Source organism: Euphorbia lathyris, chromosome 1 (genome assembly GCF_963576675.1).
Source record: "Euphorbia lathyris chromosome 1, ddEupLath1.1, whole genome shotgun sequence".
Taxonomy (NCBI): Eukaryota; Viridiplantae; Streptophyta; class Magnoliopsida; order Malpighiales; family Euphorbiaceae; genus Euphorbia; species Euphorbia lathyris.
This window is the reverse complement of record NC_088910.1, coordinates 85,838,610-85,856,606: the sequence shown is the minus strand read 5'-3', so window position 1 is coordinate 85,856,606 and position 17,997 is coordinate 85,838,610. Positions and strand designations below refer to the sequence as shown.

Below are 17,997 nucleotides of genomic sequence, written 5' to 3'. Positions count from 1 at the left end.
AGAACGAGTCTGAAACGTATGGATCTACCTCGCGAATCGATTAGTTCGCGAAGTCTGCGAATAGATCCTCACGTTTCTGACCTCACAGACTTCGCGAAAGCATCGATATGCGACGTAGATAGTCACGTTTTAGACCTCACAGACTTCGCGAAAAAATCGATTAGCGAAGTAAAATCACCTATTTCCCTGCACATTTACATTCGCATGCTTCGCTAATCTTCATTTCACGAAGCCAAAATCGTTCTTTTCCCTGCCTAACACGATTAATTTTTTCTGAAGGTGGTTGAATACGTAACATCCCTTTCTGGAAGGCGACGTACTGGGCTGCATGAGAGATGATTTTCCTTCCTGTATAGGGATTAACTTCCCTCAAGATTGATACATTCACTCCTAAAGTGGTTGGTTACGAGAGGTTATGTCAATCTTGGGGTGCACCATAGGACATGTCCATCCCATGGTGCCAATCTTCAAAGTGAACCTAACTAATCCGGTACCAATCTTGAAACGGATGAGTAATCTTGGTGTGCACCATGGGACACATCCATCCCAAAAGGTCTGGAAGTCCAGACCTTCTAGGATGAGAAATGGAAGTCCAGACCTTTTGGGATGGATGTGTCACATGGTGCACACCAAGATTACTCATCCGTTTCAAGATTGGTACCGGATTAGTTAGGTTCACTTTGAAATGATTAGTTAGTAGAGTTCATTGTGGCAATCTTGTTATAAATTTTGATAATGTTATGATTTGAATGTTGTTATTGTGGCAATTTTGTTGTAAATTTTGATAATGTTATGATTTTAATGTTAGAATCCGTTGTTGTTTGCCATTTTTTTTGTTATATAACACTTCGCGAATTAGCTTCAAAACATATCCAGCATTCGCATATGCGAACTAAATTCATCAAGCAAAACAAACTTTAGCTTCGCAGGCTTCGCATATGCGAACTAAATTCATTAAGTAAATCCAAACATTAGCTTCGCAGGCTTCGCATATAATCGAATATGTGAAATCAGACGTGATGGAGACAGACGCGCGTAATTATTGAGAGTATTATAGAAAAGTCACATAAAATCAATCTAAATATATAATAGGGTGAGTAAATGGGTTAAATATATAATAGACCTCCCATTTGATCGTTTTGTAATTTTCCTAGTTAAAAACTTCAATTTGGAGCCGTATGGGTGGTAGGACTAATTCTAATAATAAAAATAAAAATATCAATTAATAATTAATAATAGACCATAAAACGACAGCTAAACTGCTAAAGACCATCTTCTCCTCAGACCTGCGACATTAGTGTGGGAGAAATAGTGGTGGGTCTTTTGCATTATGATTGATAGCATTATTCTTCGAATTCTGACCGTTTTGAGAGGAGAATCCTTTTCCTACACAGAAAACAACTACTATAATTCATTCAGCTACTGCTGATCACACTCAGAATCGCCCACTGAAGATTATGGTAATTGGCTACTTATTTTTGCTTTGATGCTAAAAAAATGGTACACAGTGCCTACGATTCCTTTGAGCTCCTCAGCAGTTGCCCGACAAAGATCGATGCCATCGAATCCTACGGCTCCAAGCTCCTTGTTGGCTGCTCCGATGGGGCCCTTCGAATTTACGGCCCGGAATCCTCCATCTCCGACCGATCTCCACCTTCTGATTACCATGGCCAAACTCTAGAGCTGCGGAAGGAAAAATTTGGGCTAGAGAAAACTGTGACAGGGTTTTCAAAGAAGCCTCTCTTGTCAATGGAGGTTCTGGCGTCAAGAGAGTTGCTTTTGTCGCTCTCTGAATCGATCGCCTTTCACAGGCTTCCGAATTTGGAGACATTAGCCGTGATCACCAAGGCTAAAGGTGCCAATGTGTATTCATGGGATGATAGAAGAGGGTTTTTGTGCTTCGCTAGGCAAAAGAGAGTCAGTATCTTCAGACACGATGGTAATAGCCATGATTTCTGTGTTTGTTTTCTTTTTCTTGATTGCAATTGGCCTTGAAATATCATCATCAAAGCTCATATTATTGGCTTCTCTTGATTTTGTAGGCAGCAGCATTTGTTAATTTTCTTTAATATTTCAAAATGTTGTTGAAGATAAGCTGGTAAACATTGGGTGGAACTGAAGTTTTTAAACCTTGTTTAGGTGGAAGAGGCTTTGTGGAGGTTAAAGAATTTGGCGTTCCAGATGCTGTAAAGTCAATGTCTTGGTGTGGTGAAAATATATGTCTAGGGATTAGAAAGGAATACGTGATACTGAATGCCATCAGTGGTGCATTGGCCGAAGTATTTCCTTCCGGGAGACTAGCACCTCCTTTGGTGGTGTCTCTTCCTTCTGGGGAGCTTCTTCTTGGAAAGGTATTTTAAATTCATGTCTTCATTCGTATTCACTATTTCATACATTTATGCATTTTCGATTTTACATACATATATGAGGTAAAGTTCTTTTGCTCATAAATTGTTAGTTTCTTTTATTGCTAATATTAAATTACCAATATGGGATATCCTTATAGTTAAGGTTTCATTTGGTAAATGTGTAGACACTGCATGGTGACTGCTCAAATTCGTGGATTGTATATTATTTCTACTAACCAAAAGGAAATGCAAGAAGAAACAGATAAATAATATTTTTCCTGCCTTAGGAGAACATTGGGGTCTTTGTGGACCAAAATGGGAAGCTTCTTCAAGCAGAGAGGATTTGTTGGTCAGAGGCACCTTCTGTTATTGTCATTCAGAAACCATATGCAATTGGTCTGCTTCCCAGACGTGTTGAGGTAGCTAGTCATTTGGTGTATAAGATTTTGTGTTTGCTCTTTTCTTTTTCACCCCACTTGTGAATAGTTGTGCATTTTGCTCAATATTGCCATTTGCTTTTGCAGATAAGATCTCTCCGAGTTCCATATCCATTAATACAGACAGTTGTTCTTCAGAATGTCCGTCATCTTATTCAAAGCAGCAATGCAGTAATTGTTGCATTAGACAAGTCTGTGTACGGGCTCTTCCCTGTTCCTCTCGGTGCACAGGTAAGACTTGTACTATTTAAGTTGAATTCTGCTATCTGCCTGCGGCTCATTTTATATAAATTATAATAGGTGCAGTCAGGTCTTTACTGGGAACTGCCAATTTCAAGTTTTGACTGTTCTTTAGATCTAAAACCATATATTTTATCAGATGTTCGATCTGTCATTAAGTAATTTATGGTTTTTGCTGTAAGCTTCATTTTCTAGCTTTAGAAGACTGTAATAACATTATTCTTGGAAAAAGAACTAAAGCTTGTTATTACATTACAGATTGTACAGTTAACAGCATCTGGAAATTTTGATGAGGCTTTGGCCTTGTGCAAGCTTCTTCCGCCAGAGGATTCAAGCCTTCGAGCAGCAAAGGAGGGATCCATTCATATAAGGTAATTGTTTCTGTTATGACGTTAAGTGTAAACTACTTAAAATTCATTTCATTTTACTTGTTTATTTACGTTTTTGCGGGATTGGGTATATTGCACTTACGCGTAGAGGACTGGGTGCATATTTGTTCTGTAAAATCTCCCTTTAGATTCATGAACCAGCTATTATCTTATATGACTCAGTTTCCCGCTTTAGTTTGGATTTTGATGCAAATCACAGTTTATAAGACTAAAACTGGAATGAAGAAGATGGTAGAGAGTTTTATTACCTTTAAGGTGAGCACAGAACAAGAAGGAAACAGACTGATATTAGTACTCCAGTGATTATCTCGCTCTCCTAGCTACAGGCTAAGAGCCTAACAAAATTGGAGAAATTGACTGCCTGCCTTTTCTCACACATTCCTCCCCCTTTATATAACAATTCTCTAATCCCAAGGCATAATAGAAAATTCCAGCTCATTCTTCCTTTCCATGTGTCCCTCTTCATCTCCTTGAATAAACGTTCCATATCTTTGGCCCATGGTTTAATTGAGGTGAAGCAGGCTTACTCTCATCCCTATCTTATTGCCCTTAATCCTTGGATTTTAACACTCCAGTCTGGAGATTCTTGATGTTTAACTATTAGGATTGCATGGACGTAATGTTGGACGTATTGACTATTTAATGCTGAACAGAGACCTTGAAATGTAGAAAGGTCACATAAAATGTCATAATAGGTGCTAGGGAGAGAGAAGACGTATGACTTTGTTTTAGCTCCATTTCTGGTGATATATGTTGCACCACTGTGTTGTATTTGTTTTTGTTTTTCTACTTGCTTGTGCATTTATTTGATACTCTTGCATTGATAAAGCTTATTCCACTGTCTTGCAGATACGCCCACTATCTTTTTGATAATGGAAGCTATGAGGATGCTATGGAACACTTTTTAGCATCTCAAGTGGATATCACCTACGTGCTGTCCTTATATCCCTCGATTATTCTTCCTAAGACATCCATGGTTCCTGAAACAGAAAAGCTGTTGGACATTTCTTCAGATCCTCCGCGTCTCTCACGAGGTTCGTCTGGAATGTCAGATGATATGGAATCCTCACCTCCATCACAGTTTACAGAATTTGATGAGCATGCAGCTCTTGAATCCAAGAAAATGAACCATAATACACTCATGGCTCTCATTAAGTTCTTGCAGAAAAAAAGATACAGTATAATTGAAAAGGCCACTGCTGAAGGAACAGAAGAAGTTGTTTCAGATGCTGTTGGAGATAATTTTGGACCTTACGACTCTAGTAGGTTTAAAAAATCAAACAAGGTAAACAACTTTTAATCTAGGGAGCACGAAAACTTCTAGGAGATTAATGTACACTGGACACTCCAGGGACACGCATCCGACACTCCAAAATATCTGTTTTTTTTTTTTTTTCTTTTTTTAATATGGGGACACTTAGGGGACACGACTTCTGAGTTAATTAAGTAGAATATAGGTGTTTCTTTTAATAATTTTACGAAAAAGAGGGTTGATATATGCAAAAATAGAATAAAACCCCAATAAAAAAAGAAATCAAAATCTAGAGAAAAGAATATAGCAACCGTCCCATTTTTTGGTAGTTTAAATAGTTTGAAGTATTAATTGATGAATTAATGACTTATTATGGACGTTATTTACGGTTTATAATGACTTATGAATGTTACTTATGATATATATATATATATATATATATATATATATATATTTGTGTCTCATATTTTTTTAAAGTGCCATTTGCCGCACCTGCACCCGTATCCGTGTTGGTGCTTCCTAGCTTTTAATGCTTTGTTGGACTAATTATGATGGTAAATATGTGCTTGTGCATGAGAGAGAGAGAGCGGGACCCACAAAAGTAACTAAGCATGTTGGTAAGGGACTGCAAGGGGCAACAAAATATTTTTGGCCCCTATGTTTGGCCAACTTTTAAATTTGATTCCTGAACTTTGATTTCATAATATTCAGCCACTAAGCTTTTTTGTTAAAATGTACCTGTCAAGAACCGATTGACCTAAAATGTTAAGCTGATAGATAACATTATTTATCATCTATGAAACAAATTCCCCTTGGGCTTGAAGTGTATACCATATGTTGAAATTTCAACAATAAATGGCTATTTGAACCTTTGACCTCGTAGTCTAAAAGGCTCTAATACTGTGTCAAAAAACCAATTGGACTAAAAGGAGAAGCTGATAGGTAAGGTCTAAGTACAATATTTATCAATTCTGACAGTACCCCTCAATGGATGGATTTGTCATGCTTAGCATTCACGAAAATGTACTCCTAAATAGATGGAACTTTGATTTTCTTCATTTTGAATGGGTTCATGACATGTGGTGTTCAAGCATGGCGGTTCCATCTATTAAGAAGTGTATTTTAACAAAAATCAAAATTCAGGGTCCAAATCTTACCCAATCCAAAGTCAAAATCAAAAATATTGTTTTGCCGGCTATAAGGGCATTGGTAATATCTAATAAATACCGAGTTTTATTAGTTACGAGTTGCAGGAAGTTTGGTTCCGCAAGAATATGCAAACCATTTATCTCTCTTCTTGTTCATAAACCTAACATCAAATTTGTTTCTCAAATTAAGGCATGATAATAAGCTAGAGAAGCATACTATTTTAACCAATATTTTCATTACAACCAGAATACATATGCATTGATTCTATTCACTGATATTAATTAACAACTTGCGCTTGCTTTGGTTGCCTAGGGGCGTAGTAACATCAATATTAACTCTGGTGCTAGAGAAATGGCTGCAATATTAGATACAGCTCTACTTCAAGCTCTTCTTCTTACTGGACAGTCTTCTGCAGCTATAGAGTTACTCAAAGGTATTAACTATTGTGACCTGAAGATATGCGAGGAGATTCTTCAAAAAGGAAATCATCATGCTGCCTTATTGGAACTTTATAAGTGCAATTCTATGCACCATGAAGCTCTTAAGCTTTTGCATCAATTAGTTGAAGAGTCAAAATCACAAGCTGAGCTTACCTCAAAATTTAAGCCTGAATCGATGATTGAATATCTCAAGGTAGCTTTCTCATCGGTTCAGCTCTCTCTCATAAGGTTTCAATTTATTATAACGAATTTGGCCTGCATTGCTGCAACTAACATGGAAGCAAAATTAAATTTCTCATTATGGAATTTGGAAATAGACAGTTGGTTTTCCAGCACTTCTTTCTTACTGTTCTGTTGACTGTGTTTGTTTTAGTTTTATGTAGCCATTTAGTGGGTCAAATCCCATGTTTGTCCTAAAAGGTAGAATAGGAATAAATAAGGAGACACGTATATAGGTCCCTTAGCTGGATATAGAAAGAGTGAGAATGACGGAAGCTGATAGCTTTCTGGGGAATTGTCTTTTGGGTGTCAGCTTTAGGCTTGGGGAGAGGCTTTGCCCTGTAGGAGCAAAGAATTATGTTCTCCGTTCATTTTACTTATCCTCTCTTGGTTGTGTTTTGGTTGCTTGTTGATTTTGTGTTCTTTAATTGGTGTTCTTTCCACCATTAAAGAACACAAAATCAACAACCATCCAAAAACAACAAAGAGAGGATAGCAAAAATGAACAAAGAACAGAATCCTTTGCTCCCTCAGGGCAAAGCCTCTCCCCAAGCCGACACCCAAAAGACAATTTCCCAAAAAGCTATCCACTACTCTCACTTTTTCTCTTTTTATATATCCAGCTAAGGAACCTATGCAAGTGTCTCCTTATTTATTCCTATTTGGCTCTTATCTCTATACCATTCCTTTTCAGAGTTTCTCAGCATTTAAGTAGATGAAAGATCTTTTTCAGTCAAAATTTAGTTATAAAAGCAGGCCATTTTGTCCTTTTGATTTGATGAAATATTGTAAAAAATGTTCTTTGACAGTTTGTTCTTGCACTATCTCGAAAGATAATATGGAAAGCAGCATGGTCTTAAAAGAAGTATCGTATTTTGATTGGTTGGTTAGCATCATAGTGACCACTTCTGTTTTAATTTTTTGTAGCCACTTTGTGAGTTAGATCCCATGCTTGTCTGAGAGGGTAGAATAGAAATAAAAAAGGAGACACGTTTATAGTATGGGTCCCTTAGTTGGTTATATGAGGAGACAGAGTGATAGTAGTGGGTAGCTTTTGGGGAATTGTAGGTCTCGGCTTTAGGTTTGTGAATGGGTATTTCCCTGTAGAAGCAAAGGATTCCGTTATTTGTTCATCTGCTTGTTGGTTTTGTGTTCATTCCTCCATTAATAGTTTTTGTACTAACGAGATTAATGGAGGAAAGAAACCAAAATCAACAAACAACCAAGAGAAGACAACGAAAAAGAACAAAGAACGTAACCCTTTGATCTCACAGGGCAAGGCCCCTTCCAAAGCCAAAAGCCGACACCCAACATACAATTTTCCAAAAGCTACCCCCTACTCTCAGTTTCTCTGCTTATACATCCAGCTAAGGGACCTATACACATGTCTGCTTATTTTGCCCTTAACACACCTTTCTCTATTTGTGTTTCTCGGCATTTAAGTAAGTAGACTGAATACTTTTTCTGTAATAATTTAGTGTTGAAGCATGCACTTTGTTTAATTTGTCCCTTTTCCTTGATGAAATATAGTAAGAAATGTTATTTGTCATTTGGTTCTTTCACTATCTAGAAAGGTAATCTTGAATGCATCATGGTCTTGAAAGATGTATCATATTTTGGTTGGTTAGCATCATAATGACCTTTTCTTTTAACTTTATGTAGCCACTTTGTGGGTCAGATCCCATGCTTGTCCTGGAGTACTCGATGCTTGTTCTTGAAAGCTGTCCAACACAAACTATTGAGCTTTTTTTGTCAGGGAATATTTCTGCAGACTTGGTTAACTCTTATTTGAAGCAGCATGCTCCAAGTATGCAGGGAAGATATTTAGAACTTATGCTTGCAATGAATGAAGATGGGATCTCAAGAAACCTGCAGAACGAAATGGTAGTGGGCTCTTTTACTTAGTTGTATATAGTTACCATCCTCTTAATTTTTGTCGTATGACTATACATGATAATTACGAATTTGTGTCGTTGACACGATTTGATTTCACGGTTTTATATGATGGTTCATGTTAGCCGACCCCGAATCATTTCGGGACTAAGGCTTTGTTGTTGTTGTTGTTGTTGTTGACTATACATGATAATTAGTTGTGCAAGACCACATTTTTCACTATGGTACTGCTGCTAATACAGATGAGTAATGGCATACATTGTATATGTTTATGGCAGGTGCAAATATATCTTTCAGAAGTACTAGAATGGCATTCAGATCTTACTGCTCAACAGAAATGGGATGAGAAAGCTTATTCCCCAACCAGGAAGAAACTGTTGTCTGCCTTGGAGAGTATCTCTGGTTATAACCCAGAGGCCTTGTTGAAACGACTTCCACCAGATGCACTGTATGAAGAGCGTGCAATAATACTAGGGAAAATGAATCAACATGAGCTTGCCTTATCTCTTTATGTTCACAAGGTATTTTCTGGTGAAATTCAAGCAATTTCAATGACATGATGAATATTTGAAATACTCACAATGTGCTCTGTCATATAAGGCTGAAAGATAGTTATACAGTGATTTTGGGATTTCCATAGTTATCATAAATTGCAAAATTGTGATACAAAGGCGTTCATCCTGCACGGAAAAGCATATAATTTGTCCCTTGTGGCACAATTTGTCATTTTAGCTCATGTACTTCAATTTTGACATATTGGCCCCTATACTTTCTTCTCAGACATTTGATGATTGACTGATGATTCTATTAGCAGTTTATAACATACATTGTTAAAAGGCTTGTGGTCAAATTGTTTTCTTAAATTATATCACAGTTTCGGGACTATCAGTTAAGGGCCAGATTTTGTGGCAAATTGAAGTACAGGGCTAAATATACAAAAACAACTGGAGTAGAGGGGCTTACTTAACAAAATTGTGCCAAGCACATGGGCCAAATGTGCCCAAATTAAAGTATAGGGGCCTATTTAACATATTTGACCAAGTATAAGGGGCCAAATGCTGCTCTCTCTTTTTCATCCTGCACTGACCCTTAATTTTCCTGTTCGTTTTAGTGTATCCAGCATTAAGTTTTTTCTTGTGTAGGAGTTTGTTTTCTCTTTATCATCTGTATATCATTTTTTCTGGTTGTATTTGCATGGGTTGAAAAGAATTCCCCCTTCATGCTTTTCAGCTTCTTGTTCCTGAACTAGCATTGTCCTATTGTGATCGAGTATACGAGTCTTCGGCTCATCAACCATCGGGAAAATCTTCTGGCAATATATACCTCACTTTGCTACAAATTTATCTGAATCCCCGGAGGACAATCAAGAACTTTGAAAAGAGAATTACAAACATTGTATCCTCTCAAAATACAGTAATACCTAGGGTCAGCTCCGGGACTGGGATATCAGTTAAAGCTAAAGGAGGTCGTGGAGCTAAGAAAATTGCTGCGATTGAGGGTGCAGAGGACTTGCGTTTCAGTCTTAGTGGCACGGACAGTAGCAGGAGTGATGGTGATGCAGATGAATTTAGTGAGGAAGGAGGCTCTACGATTATGTTTGACGAGGTCCTTGACCTATTGAGTAGAAGATGGGATAGGATAAATGGAGCTCAGGCCCTTAAACTTTTGCCCAAGGAAACAAAACTGCAGGTATGTGGTATACATGGGACTAATGTACGTTACAGAATTTTCAACTTGTTTTCTGACTGGTATCTGTATTACTGATAATCACATAAGTTGGGAGTTAATTTTTTTGTCATATCATGATCATTGTGCATTTACACTTGTTTTCAACTTGTCGTGTGACTGAGTGGTCACGGGTTCGAGTCTTAGGCGGGGCCTCTTGCCAAACTATTGGCAGGGGAAGGCTTGCCCCCAGTACACCCTTGTGGTGGGACCCCTCCCCGGACCCTCGCTTAAGCGGGGACGCGTAATGCACCGGGCCGCCCTTATTGAAGAATGAAGCTCTCTCCCTTTTTCACATGATATTATGCTTTTTTTTTCATCAAGTTTTAATAAATGTTCTTTTCTGGGTATCAAATTAACTACAACTCTACTTCTGATGGTTTCTTTTGTCCTTCCTCTGTAGAATTTGCTTCCTTTCCTTGGACCTCTTATGAGAAAATCCAGTGAAGCATATAGGAATCTCTCAGTTATCAAGAGCTTGAGGCATAGTGAGAATCTGCAGGTATATACTTTGTGACATCTACAAGTCTGATTTATAAATGCATCTACATAGAACTAACTGTACAGGAAAAAAAAAAGGATTTAGAGGACTATTTTAAGATGCCACTTCAATTAATTTAAGGATATATTTTCAATCAAAATTGTACTTCTGGCATTTATTTGTAAATTATGGAGTTCTGCTCTGAAAAAACTCAGCTTGGTTCTTTCTTGTGCCCCTTTCAAACTCTTGTTTGCATGGTTTACCTAGAGCCTACCTTGTTCATACTTGGCTTGGCTGTATATTAATCAACCCAAGCTTGCCAAAATGAACCAGAAAAATAGACTGCTTTCTCGCTAGCCATTCATGTATAAGGGGTTTAAGTCTCGAAATGCAATTAATTGGCGTTATATTTGTTTTCCCTTTTTTGTATTTATTATACATGACAAAGGCATTTGTGTAGTTAACTATTTTGCAGCTAATCAGTTAATTTTGTAGAATGTGGTGTCTACAAATGAATGCTTTGTGCATTACTTTTGCCCTGCTAAACAAATGGTTATGCGAAACAGGTGAAAGATGAACTGTACAGCCAAAGGAAAACAGTTGTGAAAATCACCGGTGATAGTATGTGCTCCCTTTGTAACAAGAAAATAGGGACAAGCGTGTTTGCAGTTTATCCCAATGGGAAAACAATTGTGCACTTCGTTTGCTTCAGGGACTCGCAAAGTATGAAGGTTGCAGTTAAAGGTTCACCACTACGGAAGCGATAAGTTTGGGTATTCCGATGCATTAGATGACATGTTTTTGGATGCAGAGATGATGGAATTACTGGTTCTTATTCAGCCAATAAGTTATGTTAAGATTGGTTTGTAGATAGATGTGTGGCATGCAAGCTTAAAGCTTTGTAATTTCATTTTGGTTTTAATGATAGGGGAAAGTGTTTTAAGGTTTCTCTTATCAGATTTAATTTTTTGTAAAATAGATCAAGCAAAGAAATGTGTCTTCTCGTATGTCAAATTAATTATACTGGATGCAATCTTTCGTGAATAATAAAGTCTGACTGCATTATGTATGTTCTTTTCTATTATAGACTCTTCCTTTTTAGGCTATGGCATAAGTTTAACCCAAAGTTTATTGTTTTCAATTTTTTAAGATTTAATTTACTTTTGGCTTATGGTACAGATTTAATTTAAACCATGAAATGTTTTTGCAAATGTCCCAAATTATTTTGTACTTACTCTTAAAAAAATATATTATAGTTTATGTGGAGTGATAAATATTCAAATATAATGTCTTGATCGTTTTAGAATCGAATATTAAAACCTGTGGATCCTATTGTACCTAGAAAAAATTGAGTACAACTGGTGATCTCTTCGCTATATCTTTTGCTTTTGCTTAATTCATTTCAGGAAAGGTTGCAGTTGCTTGATTTCATTGTGGCAATTGCTACTAATTTGAAGGTGATGATGATGTAGATTGTTGGTAGGGTGGTTGCTCAGCGTTGGTGAACCGGTCTATTTCAACGAGAATTTTATCACCATGGATGAGAGTTGTAGGATGCAAAACGAGGCTACCACGAGCTTGTTCGCTTGGCACATATAGCGTTGGGGTTTTATTAGGAGGCCATGAACTAGGAATGCGGGGATAAGACAGATCATGTGCATGTATCTCTCGTCTAGTGAGCGCTTGATGTTGGATGAATCACATGGCAGCTCACAAAATGCGAAACCTTGTACGCTAGACTACCACTTGACGATCAAGCATTGGGGTTTTGTTAGGAAGCGTGAACAAGAATCAATGTTGTACAAGTCTCGCGGTGGCTTACAAGATGGGACTAATGTGTTTGATGAGAAACATCGTAAGAACAGAGGGATTAAGTTTTCTCATTGAGCTTGTAATCAATAAAACGATTGGCTCACCTATCTCATAGCCCGAAGTATAAAATGGCTGATTCATTAAGTTGTTCCAAATCTACAAAACTATAAAACGACTAATGATGTATTATCCTAAGAAACCATTTTTGAACCTACTCAATTTACAATGAAAATTTGATTGATACAACATATTAATACAGTTACAATGTGTGTTGCATTTTCTAAGATTGTACTGATTTAGGCGTATTGGCCATCATTTTCTAAGATAAAAGCGTCCAAAAAGTGTTCGTCACTAGAGATTATAGCATCCTCTATCAGTCGCTTCACTTGTTATAAAATCGGTAAACAACAACTCCAATCCTGGATCCCTCGGAAGGAACATCAACGTGAATAACCTCAACATCAAACAATTTCTTAGCCTTCTTAAAGAATGATGATTCTTTCTTCCACCTCCTCAAATGAGCCATAACAAACACTTTCTTCTTCTTCTCCTCCCCTTGATCCATTACCAAACGCAGTGTATAAAGCAAAGGTTCGTAAAGATGATCATGATAAACCACATCAGATGCCAATATCAGATCAAATTCCTTCCCTAAAATCTCCACATCTCCGTCGCCTTCCTTTCCCCACCGGAGAGCAGCCACATCCACGTTCCCGCCTCCCACAACCACCGCTTCCGCATTGGCATCCACGTTGAACTGGAGGTTAGGGATCACATGAGGCAGGTCAGTCACCGTCACATTAGCACCAAGCGTCATCGCTGCCGCGAGTCCGACGAGGCCAGTGCCGGATCCGAGCTCAAGGACATTGAGCGGAGCGGTAGATGACGAGGCATTGATGAGCGGAGAGAGAGGACTGGATGAAGGATTTGAGTGGTGGCGGTCAAGGAGAGTGACGAGAGTGATGGCTGCCGGCCAGAGCTGGAAAGATAGGCCTTGAGAGGGAAGCTGGCGGATGAGAATGGTGGAGTGGATGGAAGGGATGTAATGGTTTTGATTGGGTGTGGCATGTGGTAGCATAGTGACGCCGTCGGATTGAAGTTGACCAGGATCATGATCATGATCATGATCATCCTGTAGAAAAATGCGGAGGGGATGTATATCATCTTCGTCGTGTTCTAGGTGTTTAGGTGGCTCCATTGATGGATATAGTCAACCCGCAGCTTTCGGATTCCCTGTAATGGTGGAATGGCGGCCACATCGGTAAGTAGCTAGGGCAAGTATTTAAAAGCGACTTGAGATATTATCCACTACTGCTATTCCAGTGGACATAGGTTACCATTTTGATTTTAGAATTTCAAAAGTTTCCTCTATTTGGAAATTTGATGTCTGAATACCCCTCTACATATCTTTCAACAGAAAAAATAAAAAATACCCATCTACATCTACGTCTTTTTCTATTTTTTACTTTTTCATAGAACATCTTGAAGCTTTTTTTCTTAATCATTTTAATTTCATTGAATACAACATTCATTTTTATTTTATTTCAATGCATATTCTTATTCAGTTTATGTTAATCATATGGAATTTCTATTTGACAAATTAGGGTTTGTTTGGTTGAGCTGTTGCTATTAGCTGTTTGCGGTTGCAGTAAATTTTTTTTTGTTTTTGTTAGCTGTTTAATTATTAGTGTTTAGTAAAATTATATTAAAATGTTACTGTTAGTATTTAAAATATCGGGAAAATTACAAAACTGGATCAAATGAGAAGCTCATTTACATATTTAACCCGTTTACTCAACCTACTACATATCTAGACTGTTTTTGTGTGACTTTTCCATAATACCCCTAACCTTTCCTCTTGCCCTTTATGCGAATGGTCACGCCCCACCTTCTCATTGGTTACACGAAACGGTTGGAAGCTTCTCCATTAATGATTCCCCGACTTTTGATATTCCTATAATCCTTTAAATTGCACGAAATCTGCACCATTTCTCCAAATCACAATGTATTTATCTTCTTCCTCTCTTCATCTTTTGATTCTTCATCTTCCTAATCTTAGAAAACGAAGCCATAGTTCTTCATCTTCCTGTTCCTGCTCATTACTTGGTTTCTTTCTTCTTGTTACCATCAAAAAAAATGGTTATTCTATGTTATTTCCATCGTTTTTCCCAGTTTATCATATTGTTATTGTCGCTTTTAAGGGTGAAAGGCCCGAAAAATGTAAGTATCTACTGTTTTCTCTGCGTTTTTCCATGAAATCACTTCGCGTAGTCGATGATTTCGCGAAGATCTGCGATGAGAAAGTGCCTGAAACGTGACGATCTACTTCGCGAATCGATTATTTCGCGAATTCTGCGAGTAGAAAAGTTCATGATTTCACTCGCAGACTTCGCGAAAGCATCGATATGCGACTTAGATCGTCATATTTCAGACCTCGCAGACTTCGCGAAAATATCGATTCGCTAAGTAAAATCATCCTCTTCCCTGCACATTTACATTCGCATGCTTCGCTAATCCTCATTTTGCGAAGCCAAATCGTCTTTTTTCCTACCTAACATGATTAATTTTTCTTGAAGGTGGTTGAATACATAACATCCTTTTCTGAAAGGTGGTGTATTAGGGTGTAAAGGAGATGACTTTCCTTCTAGGGATTAACTTCCCTCAAGATTGGCACATTCACTTTAAAGTGATTCGTTAGGAGAGATTGTGCCAATCTTGGTGTGCACCATGGGACACGTCCATCCCAAAAAGTCTGGACTTCCATTTCTCATCCTAAAAAGTCTGGACTTCCTGTAGAGGGAGAAATTTCCGTCCAGATTAGTCAGGTTCACTTTGAAGTGATTTGTTAGGAGATTGTGGCAATCTTGTTATAAATTTTGATAATGTTATGATTTTAATGTTGTTATTGTGGCAATCTTGTTGTAAATTTTAATAATGTTATCATTTTAATGTTAGAATCCGTTGTTGTTTGGCATTTTTTGTTATATACCACTTAGCGAATTTTGTTAAAAACACATCCAGGCTTCGCATATGCTAATTAAAATCATCAAGTAAACTAAACATTAGTTTCGCAGGCTTCGCATATGGTGTAATCTGTGAAGTCATACGGGAGGGAGATAGCCGCGCCGTAAATATTGAGGGTATTATGGGAAAGTCACACAAAAACAGTCTAGATATATAGTAGGTTGAGTAAATGAGTTAAATATGTAAACGGGCCTCCCATTTGACCCAATTTTGTAATTTTCCCTAAAATGTCCAATATGTACATATTTTAAAAATATTTTGTAGAAATAAGAAGGATAATTTTGTCAATAACAAATAACTACAAAATATTGTTCATGAAAAGTTTCAAAACGCTGCAGTTTCTAGATAAAATGTTAAACGCTGCGGTTATATAAACATAACAAACGTTATATGTTCTGCTGTTTAGAGTGAAACGCTAAACGCTTAGTTAGTTTACATTTCATTTTAAAATATTGTTTACATATTAGTCATTTCATCCTGCAATAGAAGTATCATGTATTGTTTTTTTTTTTTTTTTTTTTTGTCTCCTTTTTCATTATTCACTCAAATAGATTTATTGATAGATATTTTCTTTTAATTGTAAAATATGGTATTCATTTTTACATTAGTTTATAATTAGATGTCACGCCAATAACTTCGATAAAAAGATAATCGGAAAACGTCTAGATTGACTTTGTTGGGACAAAAGCAAACTTAAGTGATTCTATTAAAATAAATTAAGCTTTTACGACATTTTGAAGATATTGTTCAAACTTTTGTGATCGCAAATTACCCAGCATGTACGGGGGTTTTGTGTATATTTTAGGGTTAATTTCAAAAGAAACCCTTAAAATTATATTGTTTTGTAGATGAATGACTGTGATTTTTTTTGTCAAAACGAGGAGTGTGCTTGACGAAATTTGCAAATTGATGAAAATTTTCAAGAATTTAAGTTGTTTAGTATCACATTTACTATGGAACCCCATTTTTTATTTTTCAAATTAACCACCTTTTGAGCTTTTTGTCTATAAACATTCTCCTCATCATACAACACCTAAATGACCTCAAAACTAAAAAGTTGAAGAATTAAAGTTGTTTAAAATAACATTAAATTCTTGAAAAAAAGTTCATTTTGAAGTCATTAACATCCAAATTTGACAATATCAATCCAAAAGTTCTCGATTTGCAAATGTCGATAAATACAGTTCTCGTTTTGACAAAAAAAACCGAAATCCTCCATGCAAGGGTGGAGACAGGAAGGGGTCCGGGCCCCTCCGGCCGTCGGAACCACCATGGTCACGAGTAGTTTCGGCTCTCCTAATATTAGTTTATATATACTCTATGTACTAACATTTTATTGTTTAAAGGTAGATGAGATGGTTAAAAACACTTCTTTCTTTTTAAAAGGTCTTAGGTTCAATTCCCCCTAACCTCAATTTATTTTTAAAAAAAGTGTTTATTTATTTAAATTTTCTTTTTCAATAATTATAAAACTATGTTACTATTATTAATGAATTAATTTATTTTCATAACACTTTTGAACTCATTTTTATTACGTCTTTTCCATTAAAAAAAATTACTTTCTTATTTTTGAGACTCAAACAACTTAATTTCTAAATCAAATTTTAAAATTTTGAAACTAAATAAAAAAATATAAAAATGTTATAATTTTTTTATAAACTAGCATTAAACTAATAAAAAAGTTAAATATATCACATTACGTGTTAGGCTTGTCCAAAATTCAAAATTTCAATATTTTGGACCTATTATGTACTCCCAAAATCCAAATTTCTAATTTTTTTTAGGTCTATTAGGCTTCTCTAAATCTAAATTTCTAGTTTTTTTTTGCCTGTTAGGCCTCTATTTTTCCAAATTTCTAATTTTTTTTGCCTCTTAGACCTCCTTAAATCCAAATTATTAATTTTTTTTGCCTAGTAGGCTATCTGAAATCAAATTTTTGAATTTTTTTACATGTTCAGCCCTCTCTAAATCCAATTTTTTTACATGTTAGGACTATTAAATGAAATCTAGCTTAATTTTGAGAAATTATACATTAATACTTAAAATTGGTTTTTGACCATTCAAATTATAACACGCATATATACAAAAAAAAAATTAAGCAAGTTCGATTTAACAAATTTTTTTTTTTCCAAACGCACGTGTAAAATCGGCACCCAACCGAGTAATCCTGTATTTGTCACTGCCTCCATGTTTCTTTTGAAATTAACCATATATTTTATTGGGTATGGGATTTGAAAACTTGTTTAATTAGAAATAAAAGAGAGATAATTAGTTAAAATAAAATATTGAGTGTGGCTCCATTTTTTTTTACCGTGGCCCCATTTTTATTAATCTTTAATAAATATATATTGTTTATTATAATATATTTAAAATCATTAGTGTAATTAATACTTAATAACTAATTGATTATGTTTAAAAAAACTAAATTCTAATTATAATTTTTTTAATTAATTAATATTAATTACTAATTATTAAAAAGTTATATTCAATTCATTTGAGAATAAATATATAATTATTAGACAGAGAAATGCTTAATAGAGAAGAAGATAAGTTAAGCAATATTGATTAAAATGGTTAAACAATGTTGA

At 36.1% G+C, this 17,997-nt stretch overlaps 2 protein-coding genes across 2 annotated transcripts; one reads left to right on the top strand and one right to left on the bottom strand.

Annotated features, from left to right (window-relative positions):
- The first annotated feature begins 1,309 nt into the window (after positions 1–1,309).
- LOC136204983 (vacuolar sorting protein 39) lies at positions 1,310–11,642 on the top strand. The gene is made up of 12 exons (XM_065995562.1): positions 1,310–1,939; positions 2,140–2,351; positions 2,636–2,767; positions 2,873–3,016; positions 3,284–3,396; positions 4,264–4,699; positions 6,128–6,448; positions 8,137–8,358; positions 8,646–8,888; positions 9,598–10,056; positions 10,496–10,594; positions 11,140–11,642. Exons 1-12 carry the CDS (start codon positions 1,498–1,500, stop codon positions 11,338–11,340), a joined length of 3,024 nt encoding a protein of 1,007 aa, XP_065851634.1. The 5' UTR covers positions 1,310–1,497; the 3' UTR covers positions 11,341–11,642.
- A 940-nt stretch (positions 11,643–12,582) lies between these two features.
- Positions 12,583–13,713, bottom strand: LOC136210979 (uncharacterized). Its single transcript, XM_066002467.1, has one exon. The coding sequence runs from the start codon at positions 13,581–13,583 to the stop codon at positions 12,768–12,770; it is 816 nt and encodes a 271-aa protein (XP_065858539.1). The 5' UTR covers positions 13,584–13,713; the 3' UTR covers positions 12,583–12,767.
- Positions 13,714–17,997: the final 4,284 nt, after the last annotated feature.